The sequence below is a fragment of the Sander lucioperca genome, chromosome 5 (genome assembly GCF_008315115.2).
Source record: "Sander lucioperca isolate FBNREF2018 chromosome 5, SLUC_FBN_1.2, whole genome shotgun sequence".
Lineage (NCBI taxonomy): Eukaryota > Metazoa > Chordata > Actinopteri > Perciformes > Percidae > Sander > Sander lucioperca.
The window spans coordinates 12,417,972-12,438,745 of record NC_050177.1 but is presented as its reverse complement, the minus strand read 5'-3'; the positions used below and the strand labels follow the sequence as shown (position 1 = coordinate 12,438,745).

General features: G+C 39.6%; 1 protein-coding gene across 2 annotated transcripts in view; it reads left to right on the top strand.

Annotated features, from left to right (window-relative positions):
* ppm1lb (protein phosphatase, Mg2+/Mn2+ dependent, 1Lb) overlaps positions 1-18,942 on the top strand; it is a 48,575-nt gene extending 29,633 nt beyond the window's left edge. For both annotated transcript variants that reach the window (XM_036001167.1, XM_031301069.2), the window contains 3 exons: positions 4,952-5,168; positions 15,567-15,728; positions 17,865-18,942. In XM_036001167.1, coding sequence (XP_035857060.1) covers positions 4,952-5,168; positions 15,567-15,728; positions 17,865-18,205 — 720 coding nt within the window. In that variant the 3' untranslated portion in view covers positions 18,206-18,942. The remainder of the gene's footprint in view (positions 1-4,951; positions 5,169-15,566; positions 15,729-17,864) is intronic.
* Positions 18,943-20,774: the final 1,832 nt, after the last annotated feature.

Genomic DNA, 20,774 nt, shown 5'->3' with positions numbered 1-20,774 from the left:
ACAAGCTGGAGTTTGCCAAGTTATGACAGAATTATAAATGTTTACATTTTTCTTAGCATGTTAAGGACATTATGCTATGCAGAGCTGTGTGTGTGTTCAAGTGTAGTTTGCATTCATTCACATTCCTTTTCAATACAAATGAGAAGGCTTCTATTTATGTTACAGTGACATTTTACCAACACACACACACACACACACACACACACACACACACATTCATTCTCCCTCTCACTCACAATCTGTACTTGGCATAGGCTTGGCACATCCTAAGCTCAGGTGTGAAATAATTAAATTAGGGCTCCATGCTCATGCTTACTCTGCCCTGTGGACAGCCTGAGCTCTGCAGTGTCATCCTGAGGAGAAACATACTACACCTCTGCAGTGCGCAGCATGTGTTTCTATAGAGCACTAGCCCTTTTCCCTGTTTAATTACCAACATCTATTTGTTTCCTGGTTAATTTAAAGTAAAGACAAATAATAACCTTTCTGTCCAGAGCATTAACCACATAGCAGTTTATAGTCTTTGCATAATATACTGGGAGTAGAAAATTGTAAAATGGCAAATATCGTCTCCTCAGAGATCGCTCTGGTGATTATAATTCCAAACTTGTGAATTAGAAATCAAAGCAACAAAGAGAAATATTTTGAAATGCTCTTTCTCCAGACTCCCTCTTCTCAAGTATCCTTGATCGCTGATTTCTCTGTATTTCACAGCTCTGAGGGGTTTCTCACTTACCCCAGTCTTTAAACTGGAGGGACTGTCTCTCTTTCTCTTTCTTTAATGATGTGCTTGAGTGATGCTAATGAATGGTTCTTACACTCCTCCTCAGTCTCTCCCCACTCTGTTCACTTTTCTTCTTCTCTCCATCTGCCTGCTTGATCTGTCAGAGAGACCACAGAAAGAGATTTTTCTACTTCGGTTATGAAACTCCCCCAGGGTGATTCTAGAGGAAAGCTCGGATGACTTTCCTCATTTTTGCTGGCATGGCAGTGTGATAGATGGAAGTGTTTAAAAGGCCTGACTATTTCTGTGGGCTGTCCATCTGAGTGGCTCACATTTAGCAGTCAGGAGGGAGTGTTTGGGTACATGATAGAAAGGGTGAAGGTGTGTAGGTGGCTCTGTTGAGATACGAAGGTGTGTGGGTTTGTGTACTTACTATATATGTGCTTACAAGTCTTTGTGCCATCATGTGTGGTGCGAGTGAAGTGCGGTGTGAAGGAGAGCCCAATGTGACGCTCTGCACAGCCATGACTGATTGCACTCTGAGCCAACTCTCCCGTGTTGGGTTACATGTTTTTCTGTAATAAGGTTTGATCGTTTGCTCATAGTGATAATTATAACCCAATTCTGCAGTTCCCCTCAGCTCCACTGAGCGTTTTCAGCTGTCTTTTGTTTTTTTTTGCGGCCACCAACTTTACGTTTTTGATTAATTCTTACTTCTGTCAACAGCGTAGTTTTGAACTGCAGTAGAAATGTATTTTCAGTGAAAAAGCTCTAAAGCACAGCACCAAACAGCAGACAGACAAAGCTACGAAGTACTGTATCTGGCGAACATTGTGGAGCTAAAAAAACAAACTGATATTGCCCTCAGGAAATCAGCAAGTAAATATTAGACTTAGACAGTTAAATCATCTTGAAAAATGGCTTAAAGTGAAAAAAAAGCCTACCAATAGGCATTTTGACCACTACAAGCGCTATAAAAACACAGTTTTTACGACTGGGTTTTCGTTTTGTTTGGACCGTGCACGAGGACGTACATTCAAGCACATAGACGGCGAAATTCACGACCCCCTGTTGGTTTCACACTTATTTTGCTGATCAGTGGCGGTAATGCACCAACAAATGTAGCAGAGCACCAACAAAGGCAGGAAAGAAGACTGCCAGCAAGCAAACATGGTAAACGCAGAATGATTTCAACTAATAAATAAAATCGTCTTTGCAAATGCACTCAACATCTTTCTCAGACCTCAAGGGTACACACAGTGTGTTTTGGTGACTTAAACTGAATGGAAATATAACTTTTTGTTTGTCTGTCTTTCACCCCACTTTCAGTCTTTTTAGTTTCAGATTTTTAGTATCTTTACTGTTGTGCATTGGAACGTTAGGAATTTTAGTTCTTAACCTCTTAACCTGCTTTGACCCCTCTCTGTCTCTTACAGCTAGAATAACTCTCCCATTAAACACAGCTCTAGCCAGTCCGGTATAACTCATTTATTCTGGTTCTGCTCTCGCATCCTTTAGCTCTTCCTGCATTCCTCCGTTGTGCTCCTATGCCAACCGCTAATCTCATCCCCCATTTTGTTCCATCCTGTATTACTATCCTTGATCCTTGCCATCTTGTCTTCATCCCTCTATCTCACAGTCTTCATCCCTACCCATCCCTGCTCTCCGCCCTCATCCTGCCATCCCTCGTTTCATCCTCTAAGCCGGTGCAGAGGCTGCAGCCAGGTGTTCGATGTGTCGATCTGGTTAGCCAGCGGGTTAGATTGTCAGATAATCAAGACTTAGCCCCCCACTTCCCACTCTGTCAAGGCTGTCTGCTGCTGTTCCCAAGCTGAGACACACATGCAGTCACAAAGACGGATTGCAGTCAAATGGTCGGAAGGAATGTAGCTGGAAAAAGTTTTTGTCCCCAGTGCTTTGAGAAGGACTGACAGGCAAACAATTGAACTGCTCAGTAATTGGCACAGTAATAAACCAAGCAGACAAAAGTCTTCTTGTGTCTATTAATGATCTCCAAATTGGTTCATGACTCCTGCTTTCTGCATGGTAACCGCAGGATGAAGGTATGTCAGGAGACAAGAGAAAGGAGTGTGTCGGAAAGATCCATGGTGATTTTGGACTGAACATCATCGTGAAATCAGACAAAAGGGACTTTGGGAAATGGAAAATTGGAAGTGTTTGGGTTTCATTGGAGAAGATAGGGGAAGCGTGACGGAGCTTGCAGAGGAAAGCTTTAATAACACTGAAAATATATATCAAGAGAGGAACAGATGAGTTGTTTTCATGTGTAGACAAGAAGCAGAGGAGGCAGGGTTATCTGAGTCCTTGAAAGTAATTTCCCAGTGCAGGTTGAGATATAGATAGAGAGAGAAAGAGAGGAAGGTATAGATAGGAGAGAGAGCTAAATGAGGACAGTGTATGAGCACTTGAGACGTATGGTTAATCTATGGGTCTCTGTCATATGACCTCAATCAATATGCGGCAGGAAATTGCAAACCTTTTCTCCCCTGCAGTCTTGACTTGCTCATTCTCTTTTCTTAATCCAGTGCTTTTTAATTACTGCAGGCTAGTTACGCTTTTTACAAGTGCAAGCCATGTATGGAATATGAGCTATATGGATGCTGCGGATCAGTAGCAAGTCAGCAGAATATTGCAACATTTGTACTCTGAACTTTTTGAACTTTGTGACCTCGGGCTGGCTTGTCTTCAGAGGCATTATTTGCTCTGAAACGCCGGTGGGAATGTGTGAGAAAAGGTTTAGTCGGTGTTATTCGTAGAATAGAATGGATAGAGGTGAGGATACAGTTTCTCTGGCTCAGCTCTATCCCACAGCGGGGTGTGAGTGTGAGCTTGTGTGCGTTTGATTGCCGATGCACTTTTTCATTCTTTATCTCTGTTTATCTGTGATTCATCTGCTTCAGAAGGCAGAAAGGACAATCAGGTTACTGCCTCATATGTATGCCACTTGCCAATACACTGTGAAGTGTATTTAATGTATACACGTTTTTTTTTTGTAAATCAGTGGGCATTACGTTACGATATTCTGTATCAATTATGTTCTTTTTTCAACCTTTGGAATGCAGTTTTTTTTAGTTGAGAGGTCTCTCGCTTAAGTAGCTCTCCTAGAAGAATCACCCCCTTTTTAAACCTGATTATTGGCTAATTTCATTACACATCTGGAAGCCTGTGTGCAGGATTAAGGGGGATCTATTGGCATACATGGATTATAATATTCATAATTATGTTATCATTAGTGTATAATCACCTGAAACTGAGAATCATTGTGTTTTCAGTGTGTCCTCTTCCATGGAGCCCGCCATGTTACACTGCCATGTTTCTACAGTAGTCCAGAACAGACCAAGCAAACTCGCTTTTTTATATGTATCCTGAAGTAGAGGTGTGAATCTTCACTGATCTTTCGATTCGATTACGATTATCAGGTCTTTGATTCGATATCTCAATGCATCACGATGCGTCAAATACATTTTTCTATTAAAGCCATATAGGATATTTAATTCATAGCTTTTCAAGCTTCAAAAACAAAACATTCTGCAGTGCTCTAACACTAAATAAATTGGATACATAAAACTACAGCACTGAACACATGGCACTTCCTGAATGTGCAAAACATAACAGAATATGTAAACAGAAAGGTTGTTAGGCATACATTAAATTGTAAACAGAAATAATCGATTATGGCCCGGCCGATTATCGATGCAGCATCGTCCATGTCCACGATTCGATGCATCGATTATTTGATTAATTTCAACACCTCTAACCTGAAGGCCACCATAGGTTCTATTACACGCTTGGAAAGGGGGGGTGAGCGGAGGGGTAGGTTGGTTACACTCTGCAACATAGTTGCTATCTTAAAGTTCTATTTTTCTTTGAACAACCAACCAAATGCCAAAAATAGTCAGTTTACAATCATATAAAGCAGACAAGAGCAGCAAATTGTCATATTTGAAATGCTGAAACCAGATAGTGTTTAGCATTTTTGTTTGTTAATGCATTAAACGAGTATTTTAATTAATTAATTTAATTATCAAAATGATTGCTGATTAATTGTGAATTTATACCACTGCTTGGACATGGTCAGTTTAAAAGAAAAAGACACTCATCAATGTGTAGGTCAGAATATATTTGTTTACACGTCTGATAGTTGTTTTTGACCAAATCTGCAGCCCTCTAAATCTTCTTCTGTCTCCCTCTGCTCTCCATTATCAGGCTGCTGCTGACTTTGCCAAAGCCCACCTGCCTGAGGCGCTGCGCCAGCAGCTACTGACCTACGAACGGGAGCGAGAGCGAGACAGAGAAAAAGACAAGGAGAAAGATGAAAAAAAGGAAAGGGGCGGCCTGTCCTATCCTTCAATACTGGAGCAGCAGATCCTGAATTTGGACAGAGAAATGCTGGACAAGCTCTCAGCCACTTACAATGAAGCAGGTGTGTGTGTGTGTGTGTGTGTGTGTGCAGGTTCTTGCATGGAAAACAATTTGGGGATATTTTTCCTGCAGTGGTTTTGTCTTTCTGGATGCTACACTGGTTCGTTCATTAGCAGTGATCTAAATGTGTGCATACAGTATATCAGCTTGAATGTGTGACCACAATAGAGTGCAGAGGCCACATACAGATGGATTTTTAAGTGCTCATATTATGCTTTTTGGCTTTTTCCCTTTCCTTTATTGTGTTTTATATCTTTTTTGTGCATGTTATAGGTTTACAAAGTGAAAAAGCCCAAAGTCCACCCCAAAGGGACTTACCATCTCCAACAGAAAACACTGTTCACAAACTGCTCCAAACAGCTCTATTGTAGTCCAGCCTTTACTTCCGTGATGAACGTGCGTCACTTTGTAACACACGTTATAATGCTCGCCTAGCTGGTAGCGTGGCACTAAAACATAGAGCTCAACACACAGGGTGAAAAGAGGAGCTGCAGCAATGTTTAATACAACAAATATATGATGTTTTTTGAAAATTAAACCATGTAAACCAATTCTGATATAACCTCTAAATACAATTATGAACCTGAAAATGAGCATAACATGAGCACTTTAACCAAAAGTGTTAAGTCCAGGGAAATGTTTTTAAATATCCCCTATAAAGCTGCACGCAAACAATTATTGTCTACTCTACTGTTTCACTTGACTGTTGTTGAATAGTGACTGTCAGCAGCCCCACGCCTTGCTTATTCAGCTGTTTAAATACAAGCTGATCTTCACCAGGCTTGTAGTAATTATCGAGAGAGAGAGAGAGAGAGAGAGAGAGAGAGAGAGAGAGAGAGAGAGAGAGAAATCTCAGAGGGAAGGAGGACATTTTGCTGGTAAGAGCTATACAGTAGAAAGGGATAAGAGACCTGTGCAAAATGAAGGGATGGCAATTCAAGAGAAGTGCAAGGAAAGACAGGAAAGGGACAAACCGAAAGAGGAGCGTTGAAAGGGTGAGGAGAATGAAATCATGGATACAAAGGGTGATGAAAAAGTCTGATCTGAAGGAAACAAAACATACCTTTTGTGAAGGAGGGGAGGAAGAGAACAAAAAGTCCCACAGCAGAATCATACAGTGCGATTCATTCATGAACATATTTGTTGTAGATTCCACGACAGCCTTGTTTTTTTTAATTTGGTTTTTCAACCACCGCCTCTGTCAATTTAACATCTATACTAAAGGGAGAAAGTAGAGGAGGCCTAGACAAGACCACCATGTATTATTTGTTCATCTTTTTTTAGAAACATTATTGGCTCATTGAACATGCAAGGGAGAGAGTTGAATTACAGATTATGAGATGATTACATGGACTAACTGTGTGTAACATGCTGCAACCTCAAGAATTCAGTGTTCCTGTGGGAAGGTCACTTTTTCCTTCCTGTGCCTCGGATTAAACTAACTCTCTCAGCTGAGTGAGAAGCAGCGTAAAGACGGGAGAAATGGAGACGCTGTGAAAAGGTTCTGGTTTTACGGAGTAACTAATGACCGAGATGCGTTGTCATTCCTTGAAGGGAAATTTCCACTTCCAAACTATCTGGGTTTTAGCTTCAAAGTTTTGCGGATAGAGTTTGATTGATTTATTATCATCGTATAGATAATAGTAACAACGTTATACTCGCCGAGTTAATTGCTGAGATCCTTTGAACACAGAAACACTACGACTAGAAGTCAAATGGGGCGCCTGAACAGTGTGCAGCCAAAATGACAACCTGCACAGACAGCTGACGTGACTCACATGTACAGTAAGTTGTTGCTGGGGTCATTAGTATGAAAGGGCCATTGAGAAGGCCTCACATACTCTAAAGAATCTGGGTCATATGATACACTGATTGTTAAGAGAATTAAAGGTCTGGGAATCTGGAGCGCCCAGTCTGGAGGCGACAGCTGATTATTACCAGACAGAATATACACTGCAGCTGCGTTATCTATTTCTTACGCTCACCTGCTCTCAACCTCTTCATCCTCTTTTATAGTTTCTGATCTCTTAAGCTACGTGACCTGTTGCATCCAGGCTCCAAATATCTGTCCATATCTTTTTCTTATCCCTCTATATGTCTCTCTTCCTGTTTTTGAACAGCACAGCAAGGAAGGACTGACACTGAGCTTATAGATACATTTACGGTCCATTTAGCTCCATTACAATGAAAATGCTCCCGTGTTGTCTGATCCAAGCATTTGACACTCAGGGATTGAATTGGCTGCATTATTTGTCCTATCATTCTTGTCAGCGTCCCAGGGGGTGGGGGGGGGGGGGGATCTGCTGATCAAGTAATTGTTGTGCATTTTGTCCCTGTATCTGATTCAACAATCGCATTGTTTAGGGTGCACAGCTCTCTGCTTTCTGTCGCAATCAGGGCCTAAGTTAAGCTGGCAGGGGAGGAAGAGAGCGGTAAAGTAGAGAGAGACAGTCTCAATTCAGGTCCCAGTACCCAGGACAACAGCATATCAGATTTATACCCCTGTTTATTCATCCCTCCGTTGTTTATCAGCCAACAAAAGCGCTTGAAAGAAAGATAAGGGAGATGGGACTTTGATGGAATAGCCAGGAGCTTAAAGTCTATTATGGAAACAGTCTTCTTAATGTTGTGTGGTATTCTGTTAGTACTAACCTTTATGTAGCTGTGTGGCATATCTCTCAGCACAGGTTTGCACCGCAAAAGCACACAACAGTGTCCATTAGTGGATTAGTTCAATAGTTAGTAATTGCTGCAAGCAGCAATATAGAGCGATAGGAATGGTAAATGGTCAGCATTTATATAGCTCTTCTCTACCTTACCGGACAAAAAACGCTTTACAATTTGCCCCTCGTTCACCCATTCACACACACATTTATACACCAATGGTGACGGAGCTGCCATGTAAACGGGAGCAACTTGGGGTTCAGTGTCTTGCTCAACAACACTTCAACATGGGACAGGAGCGACCCGCTCTACCTCCTGAGCCACCCGCCCGACCCTGGTTACGATTAGGACATTTTTTAGATTACTTCATGCTAATATGTGCAAGGATAGATTAGGAAGAACATTGTTTATCATCTATCTTTCGGAAGAGAAAAAATATAGCTCTAAAAATGCTAAATATCTTTTTTACAAAGCATGAATTAAACATACTATATACTGTATTTGTTCACTGCATTATGAAGTGCTTTATATTTTAAAGACAGGTGATAGAAAACAGTGAGTGAGTGTGTGGAGACTGAGCCATCTTAACACACACAGCAACATGAACACACACAGCATCTTTTCAATGCGAAAGAGGCAAAAGGCTGAGCTCCCAGAAAGCAGAACATTTTAGAAACCAAATATCTGCACACACAAAAAAGAAGTGCAGCTTAATCTGTTAAATACCATCATTTAGTTTTTGCTTCTCTAAGCTTTGTATTTGTTTGCTATTATGATTATTTTTAACTTAATTTTAACGATGTTAGTGGTTTTGTTGCTACGAGTCATTTTTCTGCTCTGACTCCAATGGTGTTAAATCTTTGTTTGAACTGTTCTTTTTCTCTGTCAGATGTCTGATTACTTAAAAAAAAAAAAAAAAGAAGCACTTTACATTCCATTCCCTTTAACTAAATGTTTGTTCATACCAAGTATGTTTGCAGCAGTTTGTTCAAACTCAGTGTTTTCTCCTTTATTTCATTTTGTTTATCCACCAAATAGTCATACACCAAATAGTGACGCAGACACTAGTCTTACAGCCCCAGTTATGTGTACTGTGAATGTTATCGTACTGTATTTCTTTGTGACATTAATTGTTATTTGCCACATTAACTATGGACAGGCCAGAACAATTCTTTACTCAATTTGTCTCATTCATTTTTCCAATCATTTTTCTGCCTCCAATGGTGTTAATCTTTGTTTGAACTGTTGCTTTTCTCTGTTAAACGTCTGATTACTTAAAAAAAAAAAGAAAGAAAAAAGAAGCACTTTACATTCCATTCCCCTTTAACTAAATGTTTGTTCACACCAAGTATGGACAGGCCAGAACAATTCTTTACTCGATCTGTCTCATTCATTTGACCGTAGTAAAATGATGTAAATAGATGCCATTGATTCGCCTTTGGAAATGAAGCTACAGCAACGTGATAAAAACAAAAGTGACCTACAGGTACTAGTGAAGCTAGAGTACTAAGGACTTGTGAATCTACCAAGTCATTTTATCATAATAAGACAAAACACAAATGTCTGACTGAGACTGTGTTGTCCTCCTAAAATAGAGACAAAGCAACTGTTGGTGTTTTTTTTAACCCAAGGTTTACTGCTCGCTGTCAGTCTGGATGTTAATTGAGACTGCTGTTTATGTCTGCGTGTCTGTGGTTCACTTGCTCACAGCGCTGTGCTAAAGAATAGGTTCCAATAAGGTGTTTTTGACAGCGGCTGTCTTATGGAAAAATAATGTTCTTTTAACATTAAAGCATGTAAAGATGTTCTAGCAGAAACCAGAAATGTGTATATATGAACCTGAAAATGAGCACAATATGGAATATATAAAGAATGTGTATGTGTACAATAGAGAATAGAACATGGATCAAACTTTAAATAGCCAATAGCAATCAATACAAAAAGTGCCTTAATCATAGTGATACTGATCTATGCATATCGGATCAGGACACAATGTTGTTTGGGTCCTGTTTTACAGTATAAGGGCCCAAATGATAAAGCCTTTGGCAAGACTATGGCATAGACCTATAGATAGACAACATAGAACAACATGAAAGCGTGTTATCTGCAGAATACAAAAAGACTAAATGGTTCCTGGAATAAAGTTCAATGAAAGAAGACACAAAAAGATAAAAATAATATTCCATTTTAAAAGGTTTATTAATGTGCAGTATAGACAAAAGTGCACTGGGAAATGTGTAGCCTAGGGACATGAACATAATAATGATTAAACATTTGACCAAACAGGTTCGACAGGTTCTGACATCTGAGATATGACAGTTATTGTATTTTAACACAGCTTGTCAATTGCAGGGGTTTTTAGCAGCTGACTTTAACATTTCCGATATATGAGTTTTCTGAGCTCACCATGGAGACTCTTTTTTTTTTTTTTTTAAAGCTCACTGCATGACTGCATTTACATTAGATAATGTTTTTCATTTTGATGAATTATCTTCTTAAGCCACATCCAAGCCTGCAAGTTTGATGTTGTGCTCTGACTGTCTGACCTCTGCATGAAAAACTCAGTGATTACATTCAAGTTGTTTAAGTGTAAGGAATCCAAGCACGGAGCTTTCTATTATTCTGCACCCAGTTGGTTGTGTGAATAGGAAGGAGATTGATTATCTTATATGGGAACTCTACCCACTTACAGGACTTAAGGAATACTACTGAATATGTGAGAGGAAAAAAAAGTTGTAAAGCAAAGTAAGCAGCAAGTTTGAAAAAGTGCGTAGTTAGAAAGAAGTGAGCTTACCAAACCTCTGTAGCCTGCTCCTCATCTGACTAGTCGCTCGAGGCTACTGTCAGTGGTCAGGTTGCACTATGGGTAATGTAGGCACAAGGTTTTGACAAAGAAGAAAAATTGTGAATTGTGAATAAAACGGACAATATCTCTGGTTCTGCCTTGCCTAATTAGAGGAGATACTTAGATCCATTGGCTTGTGAAATCATGTGCTTTGTCCAGATATGACCTGAAAGTCACTGCAGTCTATGATAAATAATTATCTACTATCTATTTTGTATCATGAGAATTATAAGAGGAAGAAGAAACACTGGGGAAATAATTGGTTCAAATGTAGACAGGAGCCCAAAGCAAAATCCCACATAGGGCTTCAAAATGGCTGATGCTGGCCCAGAGGCAGCTAGTTATTTAGGATAGAAATGAATTAATGGATAAAAACAATACATTATAGAAACCAGATATTGTCTAAAGCTTCATAGTGACATTATATGCAAATTCCGAATGCTGCGCAGACTTTATAAAGCAGTTTAAAATGTGACTCTGGAACAAACTTCCCATTCATATTAGGCCCTCCTCTACTGCTGAGATCTTTGAGTCTCGTCTTAAAACACGTTTATTCTTTGGCGTATGATTTAGTTTAGGGACATTTGTTTATAAGTGTGTTGTTTGTATGATGTTCATTGTGTCTATGTTTTTATTGTTATTGTTTTTACAGTTGTGTTCCAAATATTAGCAGTCCAACATCACTAACCTCATAAATAAAAATTTTTGGTAGAAGTGATAAACCAACAGACCCAACAGTCATGACATGCATGCTGCTCTGTGTAATTGAATCTGTAATTGAAAGGGGCATGTTCAAAATAATAACAGTGTTGTGTTCAATTAGTGAGGTGATTGATTCTGTGAAGAAACAGGTATCAATTATGGCCCATATTTAAGGAAGGAAGGAAGCAAATGTTGTGCATGCTGGTTATAGTGCATTTCACACTGAAATACTCAGCAAAATGGGTCGTTCCAGACATTGCTCTGAGGAACAGCGGACTTTGATTAAAAAGTTGATTGGAGAGGGGAAAACATATAAAGAAGTGCAGAAAATTATAGGCTGCTCAGCCAAAATGATTTCAAATGACTTGAAATGGCATCCAAAGCCTAAACGACGTGGGGAAAAAGGGTCAACTACCATTCGAATGGATCGAAGAATAGCCAAAATGGCAAAGGCTCAACCAATGATCAGCTCCAGGAAAATCAAAGAAGACTTAAAGTTACCTGTGAGTACTGTTACAATCAGAAGAAGGCTATGTGAAGCAAAGCTATCAACTAGAAGCCCCCGCAAAGTCCCATTGCTGAAAAAAAGACATGTACTGAATAGGTTGAAATTTGCCAAAGGACACATTGACTGGCCAAAGGAGAAATGGCGCAACATTCTGGGGACTGATGAGAGCAAAATTGTTCTTTTTGGGTCTAGGGGTTGCAGACAGTTTGTCCGACGACCCCCATGCACTGAATTCAAACCACAGTACACTGTGAAGACAGTAAAGCATGGTGGTGCAAAAATCATGTTATGGGGATGTTTCTCATACTGTGGTGTTGGGCCTTTTTATCGCATACCAGGGATCATAGATCAGTTTCAATACATCAAAATACTTGAAGAGGTCATGTTGCCTTATGCTGAAGAGGAAATGCCTGACCCAAAACACACCAGTAAGCGAGCAAAGTCTTGGTTCCAGATGAAAAAGATTGATGTTATGGAGTGGCCAGCCCAATCCCCAGACCTCAATACCATAGAAAACTTGTGGGGTGACATCAAAAATGCTGTTTCTGAGGCAAAACCCAGTAATGTAGAGGAATTTTGGAATGTAGTTCAATGGTCCTGGGCTGGAATACCTGTTCACAGGTGCCAGAAGTTGGTCGACTCCATGCAACACAGATGTGAAGCAGTTCTCAGAAATAATGGTTATGCAACTAAATATTAGTGCAGTGATTCAAAGTAAAGCAAACCCTTGAGACATTTTTCAGTTTATACAGTAAATGTTTGAGTTTGTAAAGAAAAATGCAAATACTGCTATTTTTTTGAACAGCCTAATATTCCTTTTTCTTCACTTTCTGTAAAGATATAACACAAACTTGATCAATTTTGGTCATGTTTTGATTTGGAATTGAATGTGCAGTGTTCCCAATGCATTGATATTATGGAATTAAAAGCTATTCTAAGGATTTTGAGCATTACTCACTTTTTTAAACACAATGCTATTATTCTGAACACAACTGTATAACATAATATAACTTTGCACAGCACTTTGTTCAGCCAAGGTTGGTTTTAAATGTGCTCTATAAATACATTGACTTGACTTGACTTATGCAGTACAAAATACTAAATGTAGCATTGCTATAAATGTTAACAGTGCAAGTCCATGGATGGAAAAATCATGTTGTGGGTGGACTACTGGGCAGGTATTGTTTTTAAATTTTTTAGGAAGGCTTTGAGAAAATGAGCCCGGGTGAATAGGATGGTGGCAGTCCTGCACTCTCATTTTTCACCTACAATGCCCTACTCAGTTAAGAACATAAATCCACGTCTGGTGCTATATGGACACTTATACTCTCCAGAGTCTTTGCTGACTCTGAGAGAGTGAATCAGTGCAATGATATAAATTGTGAGTGTGAGACTAACTGGGGCTGAGATGATAATTGTATTGGAGTTTTGAAGGTATTTCAGGCCAAGCTAAGCCAATAATTAGCATGAGCACAGGATGCATGCAGGCCATGGTGCCATTTTAATAGAGAATGCTGAACATGTACTTGGCATGGCTGGGCTAATTGGGGAAGGGTGTGCTAGCAAGGAACCTCAGTCCATTATCTCTATCGCCATGGGAACTAGATAAGGATAATTAGCTGGACCGCATGGCACAGTGCAGTGGCAGCTATAGGCGCGAGCATCAGGATTAGGGATGCATACAATGATGAAACTAATAGAAATGGATTTTTCCCAAACTGTAAAAGATGTAGTAAGTCGTTTACAATTAGGTGGCATCAATATTCATTTCATCTGAGCCTCGCTTCAGGCTGGTGCTCTTTCTTGTAGTTATTTTCTCTCTCCTTTTTCCTGTTTATCACTTCTTTTCTTACCCCAAGCTATAAATGGGAGTAAGACAGTCATTGTCCTGCTAAAAAGTAATCTCTTTTCTCTTTCTTTCCTCATATCTCTCCCCTTCTCTCCACCCCTCCTCAACTCTTACTCTTCACTTCATCTGCATCCACTTCTGCCTGTGCTACTGTACCTCTCACTCTCCCATCTCATTCCTCACATATTGTTATTGCATCAGGTGTAGGTGTATACTATTTTATATATGTGTGGGACGGAGTAACTGTAAACTGAATGTAGGACCCTTCATGGGGAGATGGATTTATTTCAGTCAGTCAACAACACACCAAGATGTGGAACTTTAAAGGGAAGTCTCAAACGTTAGTAGGTCATCGACGTTCTTGCGATGGCATTTAAACCAGCTTTATGTTAGTGTTTTCGCTACCCCATGGGTATTTTTTTATACTAAAATCCTGAGAATGTCTCGACTATGTCCCATTTTCCCATCTCTCTCCCTGTATACCCCCCCCCCCTCTCTCTCTCTCTCTCTCTCTGTCCGGGTGGTCCAGACCAGTAGGACCCCCTACTTTCTCCTCTCTTTTTTTTCCTCCCTCCTCCTGTTCTCCCCCTCTCTCTCTCTCTCTCTCTCTCCAGTTTTGTCTTTGCTCTGTGTGAGCAGATGGCCAAATCTCTCCAGATCTGTTCTTTCTCTACAGGACTTTGGATCTCACACAATAGGCCTCAGATTCTGAGTCCACACTCTGTTCTGCCTGGCTGGGAAGCTAAACAAAGAGAGGAACGAGGAGAAGAAATGAAAGTGTTTGAGAGAGTAGGACAAGGAAGAAAAGCTACTTCAAAGAGTGTTTGCAATGTTTGCCCATGATTCATGTGTTTCACTTTAGTGCAGGAGGGAAGGAGGCACTGGTTCTCCTTAGATTACTGAAGTTTTTAATTAGGTTGCTATATTTAGGGTTGGGGAAATGACAAACCGTACTGTGAGTTGATATAAATTTGTCAGCCGTCACATCATTTTTTAAGCAGGACCGTTTTGTGGCAATATTGGATTGTTTTAGCCATGCTAGCACCGTGGCTCTATGAAAGGGGAATGTCGGTCTCTCTTAGTTGGTCCAAACTGAAATATATCAATTATTGGATGGATTGCACTGAAATTTTGTACATACCTTCATGGACCCCAGAGGATGAACCCTTATGACTTGGTGATCCCCTGACTTTTCCTCTAGCACCACCATGAGGTTGATGTTTTCAGTGAAATGTCTCGACAACTATTGGATGGACTGCCATGAAATTTGGTTAAGACATTCTTGTCCCCCTCAGGATGAATTGTGATAACTTTGGTGATCCATCTGGTCGATTTAAATTGGCCATTCTTTTGGTTTTACGACCAAATACCTGCAAAACTGAAGACATCAGCCTCCGCTGTCCTGTGTGTTAAGTGCTAATTAGTGAACGTTGGCATGCTAGCACACTAAAATAAGATGATAAACATGGTAAACCTGCCAAACATCAACATGCTAGCATTGCTATTATGCGCTTTGTTACCATGCTGATGCTAGCATTTAGCCCCTCTGTGCCTAAGTTGTAGGCCAGTCTCTTGATGTATGATTTATAAATGTAATAAATAAATACTAATATTAGCTTGATTTGACAGGTATTTGATTTGCTGGATGCCACAAACAGACATTCTTCTCTCTGTCTAGTTATTTTAGTCATGAATAGTTTCTATTATTAGTGTATTATATTTACTATATTACAAAAGATATTGGTAGATTTTGATCTCATCGACTTCCTTCTACCCCACCCTTCTCTTGCTCTATCTTTCTCTGTTGGCTTCTCTCCTCCATCTGTTTCAGGTACTACGTGTCTGGTGGCCCTGCTGTCTGATAAGGAGTTGACGGTGGCCAACGTTGGAGACTCGCGTGGAGTTCTTTGCGATAAAGACGGCAACGCCATTCCTCTGTCACATGACCACAAACCTTACCAGCTCAAAGAACGCAAGAGGATCAAGAAGGCTGGTGAGAAAACCGCTGCAGTCCAGACCAGTAGACTTTTCTCAACTGATTCTGATCAGCAGAACAAGGCTTTAGTTCAAACTTGAGGCAACCATCACAACTTAGATTGTTGTCAGGAAAGCATTAAAAAAAAAAAGTTTTCTGACGATCAAAGCTAAGCACCATTATCCTTTCTTTCCACATCTTGTGTCTCTGCGCTCAGGCTGACATCAAACCCTAGTGACTGATAACACAATCTGCTCCTAAAGCAGCATGTTATCAAATGCAGCCAGACAGTGCACAGGATTTAAGGTGTATTTGAAGACATAATTCTCCCGTCGACCATATCCGCATACTCTCTGTGCTGAAAAGCATTTGATGGCAGGTTGCCAGATAAGTCAGTGTGGTCACTGTCAGGATAGCCCACCATCTCCATCTAATGGTCTGATTGGGTACTAAAAAGAAACCCTACACATTTAGTTTGCATGATGTTGCTGTTTACTTATTCATGTAACATTTTACATTTTTACAACAAATTATGATACTACAGATGATTTCCCTCCTGCTATTTTTAATTTAGTGAAGGGGGCATCTAATGATTTAATCATAGATTCTCATATACGTACAGGAACCACACTAGAATACTAATAAACACTGATTAAACAGTAGTCCTCTCTCATGGGGTAGCATTATCTTGTTAACATGTCTGTCTCTGTGTGACACATTCATACTAAACACAGATACTCCAAAACAATTATTGAAATAAACTTCATAGCTACACCAAAGGCTCCATGGGAAGAGCTGATTATCCGTTTAGATTTTTGAGCACCTTGCTGCATACATTTACACATTAACGAGGGAAGCCAGATTTTGTTGACACTGTTGTAACTGATTTCTAAGTGGGAGAACTTGCAAAATAGCAGGGTGTTCAAATACTTATTTTCCTCACTGTATTAATGCCCTGAAATCTTCATCCTGATAGATCACCATTTCCCTGAAATGTATTTAAAAAAATGTAACAAGCCCTTGAATGAAATGCGTTGTTGCCTTATTTTTTTACTGTTCATTTCCTGTTACGAAATCTGCTGCCAACAATGACATCTTAATTCTAGAGTCACAGACTGCAACACCCAATTACAAAAGAGTCAAATCACAAACACTCGAGGGGAAATTCAAAGTCCTCTGACTGAAACGTTGCATTTTCAATAAACGTAGTGCAGACTGTACGGGAATGAAAACGAACTAAATAATTAAATCCGTTAAGTGGAAATAAATACAAGTCATGTTACAGTATGTGAAGACAAATAAATACAGTCTAATGATAATGTGTGAGTAGAAAAGTTAGCTAATTAGTGCTTTATTTGGCTTCATTGCTGCCGTCAGCAGCTAACTGCTTAGGTTAATACCTCAATGAATAATGTCACTCTTGTTTCTAATTGCAATTTGTACATAACATTTCCCAACAATTATGTCAAAGCAGTTAACTAAAGAGGCAGCAGCTGCTAAAGTAGCTACTATTGAGGACATGGAGGTCATGTCCTCTGCTTTTTCTGGGATTTTGGGGATTTAAGCTAATATTGGAAATAGAAAGATACACATAATGGGATTTTTTTTATAGCCTGAACTCTCAACCTCAGTACCTTTTTTTTTAAATCCTTGCTATGGCCTTTCTTACTAGGAACTAGGGAGGCATCCTGACCTAGTATGGAAGTCTTCATCTTATCATTTCCAGTACAGTTCCCTGATGGCAAATCTGTTGAAGCCACAGAGGGCTTACAGCTGTACTTGCAGGATGTGACATGATTTGAAATGTATCCAACACAAACAATTGCGTTCCATGAGCATGAATGTTGAGTAAAAACATGTCAATGGCACTGATCCATATTATTATTTACACTTTGATGTGAACACAGCGGTCTCATAGTTGAGAGAAATGAATAATAGACATGCTGCCAGTTGGTTCACTGGAACAAAAGTAATCTTACAGTTTAATGGCAGTAACATGAACAACAGCTGTTTTTCCACTTTTCCTCTCACCTTTGTGTTCCTCTATCCTGCTTACTTCCTCCCATTCCAACACCTCCCCCCTCCACCTTGTATTTTACTTCCTGCTCCTTGTTTTATCCCTTTCCAACCATTTTCTTCTGTCTTCCTCCGCAGGTGGGTTCATCAGCTTCAACGGCTCATGGCGTGTCCAGGGCATCTTGGCCATGTCTCGTTCTCTGGGCGATTACCCCCTGAAGAACCTCAACGTGGTTATTCCTGATCCTGACATCATGTCATTTGACCTGAACAAGCTGCAGCCGGAGTTCATGATCCTGGCATCGGACGGCCTGTGGGACACCTTCAGCAACGAGGAGGCGGTTCGCTTCATCAGGGAACGACTGGGCGAGCCTCATTTTGGGGCCAAGAGCATCGTCCTCCAGTCCTTCTATCGCGGTTGCCCTGACAACATCACCGTCATGGTGGTCAAGTTTAAAGGCAAGCCCAGCGAGCAGTAGACCCACTCGTCTACGACACACAGTATCTATATTACGTTTGAATATACTGTATGTAAGAATAAGATAGGCTTAAGATGAAAGATTTCAAAACTGAGCCCGCAACTTTTTGAGTGAGAACTATTTCTATCACAGATATTTACAGAAGTTAGCCCTTCAAAGCATTAAACCGCGCCACGTCCCCCTCCTTTTACTTTTACTGCTGAAAAAGTGACACTTCCGAAAACGTCTTTCATTTAGGCTTAGCAGTTTTTGTGCAGACACCGTAATGCAAGCTGAGTCACTGTTATGCAAAGAAACAAATTTAGAATTGTGCAACTGTGGGCACGCTCATGAGTCTGCACACGTGTGTGTGTGTGTGTGTGTGTGTGTGTGTGTGTGTGTGTGTGTGTGTGTGTGTGTGTGTGTGTGTGTGTGTGTGTGTGTGTGTGGTTGAGAGTAGAAACAGTGATAGATGTCACGTGAACGTTAACCTATTCATTGTCTAGCTAACTAGTAATGATAGATTTAAAGTATACAAGCTGGCATGGAGACTTCCACATTATTTCGAAAGTGGTGTCTTTCACTAAAAGTCTGTGTGACCACTAATTGTTATATTTTTAGTTTCCTAACTTTGTGTTTCTACATCATTTAATTGTAAACTGACGTCTACCGAGCGACTGCACTGAAAAGGTTATTTTTTCCCGGATCAAATACATGTCCCTTGTGCAAATAATATTTTTTTTCCCCTTTACACATGAACAACACAAATTTGAATATGCATATGTTTGTTCAAATATCAGCATTCATATTGTACAGCAATAGAACGAATTACAATAGTCGTATCACACTTGCTGAACGTGTGAATTCTGTGTTTTGTCTCGGAAGTTTAGATGTTGAATGTCCTAGTTTAGTGCTGATAAAGTCTCATTTATATTTCGATTGATGATAAAGTTAAAGATTTTTTAAAAGCTTAGACTCTAGTTCGATCCCCATCTTATCAGAATCAGTGGAACTGCTGATAATGTAATAACTGTTGGATAATGCAGTAGTTGTCAAACCAAATATTACTTTAAATGTGATTAAAATGTAATACGATTTAAAGCAATACCTTGTGGTGATAATGTTGTAACATCTCGCTATGTCTCTGCTGTACCTGCTAATTGTTAAAGCAACACTAGAGAACTTTTTGTAACTTAAAACAATGTTTCCAAAATCGTTTCAGTGGTTCATCAACTCGTAACAGGGTGAACGGCACCTCTGCATTCGCTTTGCAGCCCTCTACCGGCTATAACCGGTAACCACTATGCAAGTTTGCCAGATCGGGTAGCGGATCTGTAGTTCGAATGAGATATAATGGGACAATTCCACTTCCAACCTGTAGGGGGACCGAAGCTGGAAAGGTTCTCTAGTGTTGCTTTAATTTAAAAAGTTTGTCACAAGCCATCTGATAATATAAAACCTTTGAATGTTAATGGACCTTTTTCACAGCAGACATTTTGACTTGTCATAGTAGGAAAAGCACAGCTGAAATTGATAACCTTAACGATGGCTCAATTCCATCAAGTGTCCCAGTAAGCTATTTCAGTGAGTCAGCATGCACAACACCAGAGCCTCTCCTATGGTTTTGAATACACCTGGGCTTTTCCTACTGTGACATGTCAGCATGTCTGTCGTGAAAAAGGTCTATTGAAACATGTAAGAAGAAGGTAATACATGAGTTATCACATAAAATAATTTACATAATTGGCAGTTATGATTTTAAAATTATTTAGGAATTTAGATTACCATGTAAGCTTTACAACCCTTCTAATAGGCTTCTTTTTTTTACATATTGATATGCTATTCCTTATATGACTTTTCTTACATTATCATTGACTACAATCTACATGAGATATAAATGTACTGAAATGGACAACTCACTGTTACAATGTCATATATTAATGCCCTGAAATCTTCATCCTGATAGATCACCATTTCCCTGAAATGTATTTAAAAAATGTAAAAAGCCCTTGAATGAAATGCGTTGTTGCCTTATTTTTTTACTGTTCTTTTCCTGTTACGAAATCTGCTGCCAACTACTTCTGGTATTATTATTTTTTTTTTAAATGTAATGCAGTCGATCATGCCAGGCACACTGCACGACCTCAGTGTCATACCTCGTTAACTCACATATGGATTAGCATTGAAAGAAATGTCTCCAAGAGACGTGAAATTGTAAGATGAATGTACATACCGTCCTCGTGTTAGTGTCACCCCTCCACTGTTTTTACAGCAACGAAGAAAGCAGTGTAGCTGTTCCTGGATTGTTTATCTTCAGAGATAAAAAGATAAAACTGTTTGTGCTTTTTCATTTCACATTCTTCCTTGATAATGTAGCTTAGAGTGTTTATGTGGCATTTGTACTTGTTTTTGTTGACTTTAATAAACTGTAAAAAAAATAAAAATTAAAAATAATTCTGAAATTTTAAAATGTAAATCAAAAAGGTAACATTAAAATAATAAATGATCATTTTCTCTGTGCCTGTTTGTTTGTTTGTTTTTGTTTTTTAAGAAAATGAACATCAAAAGTATCTCCTACAGAAAACAGAGT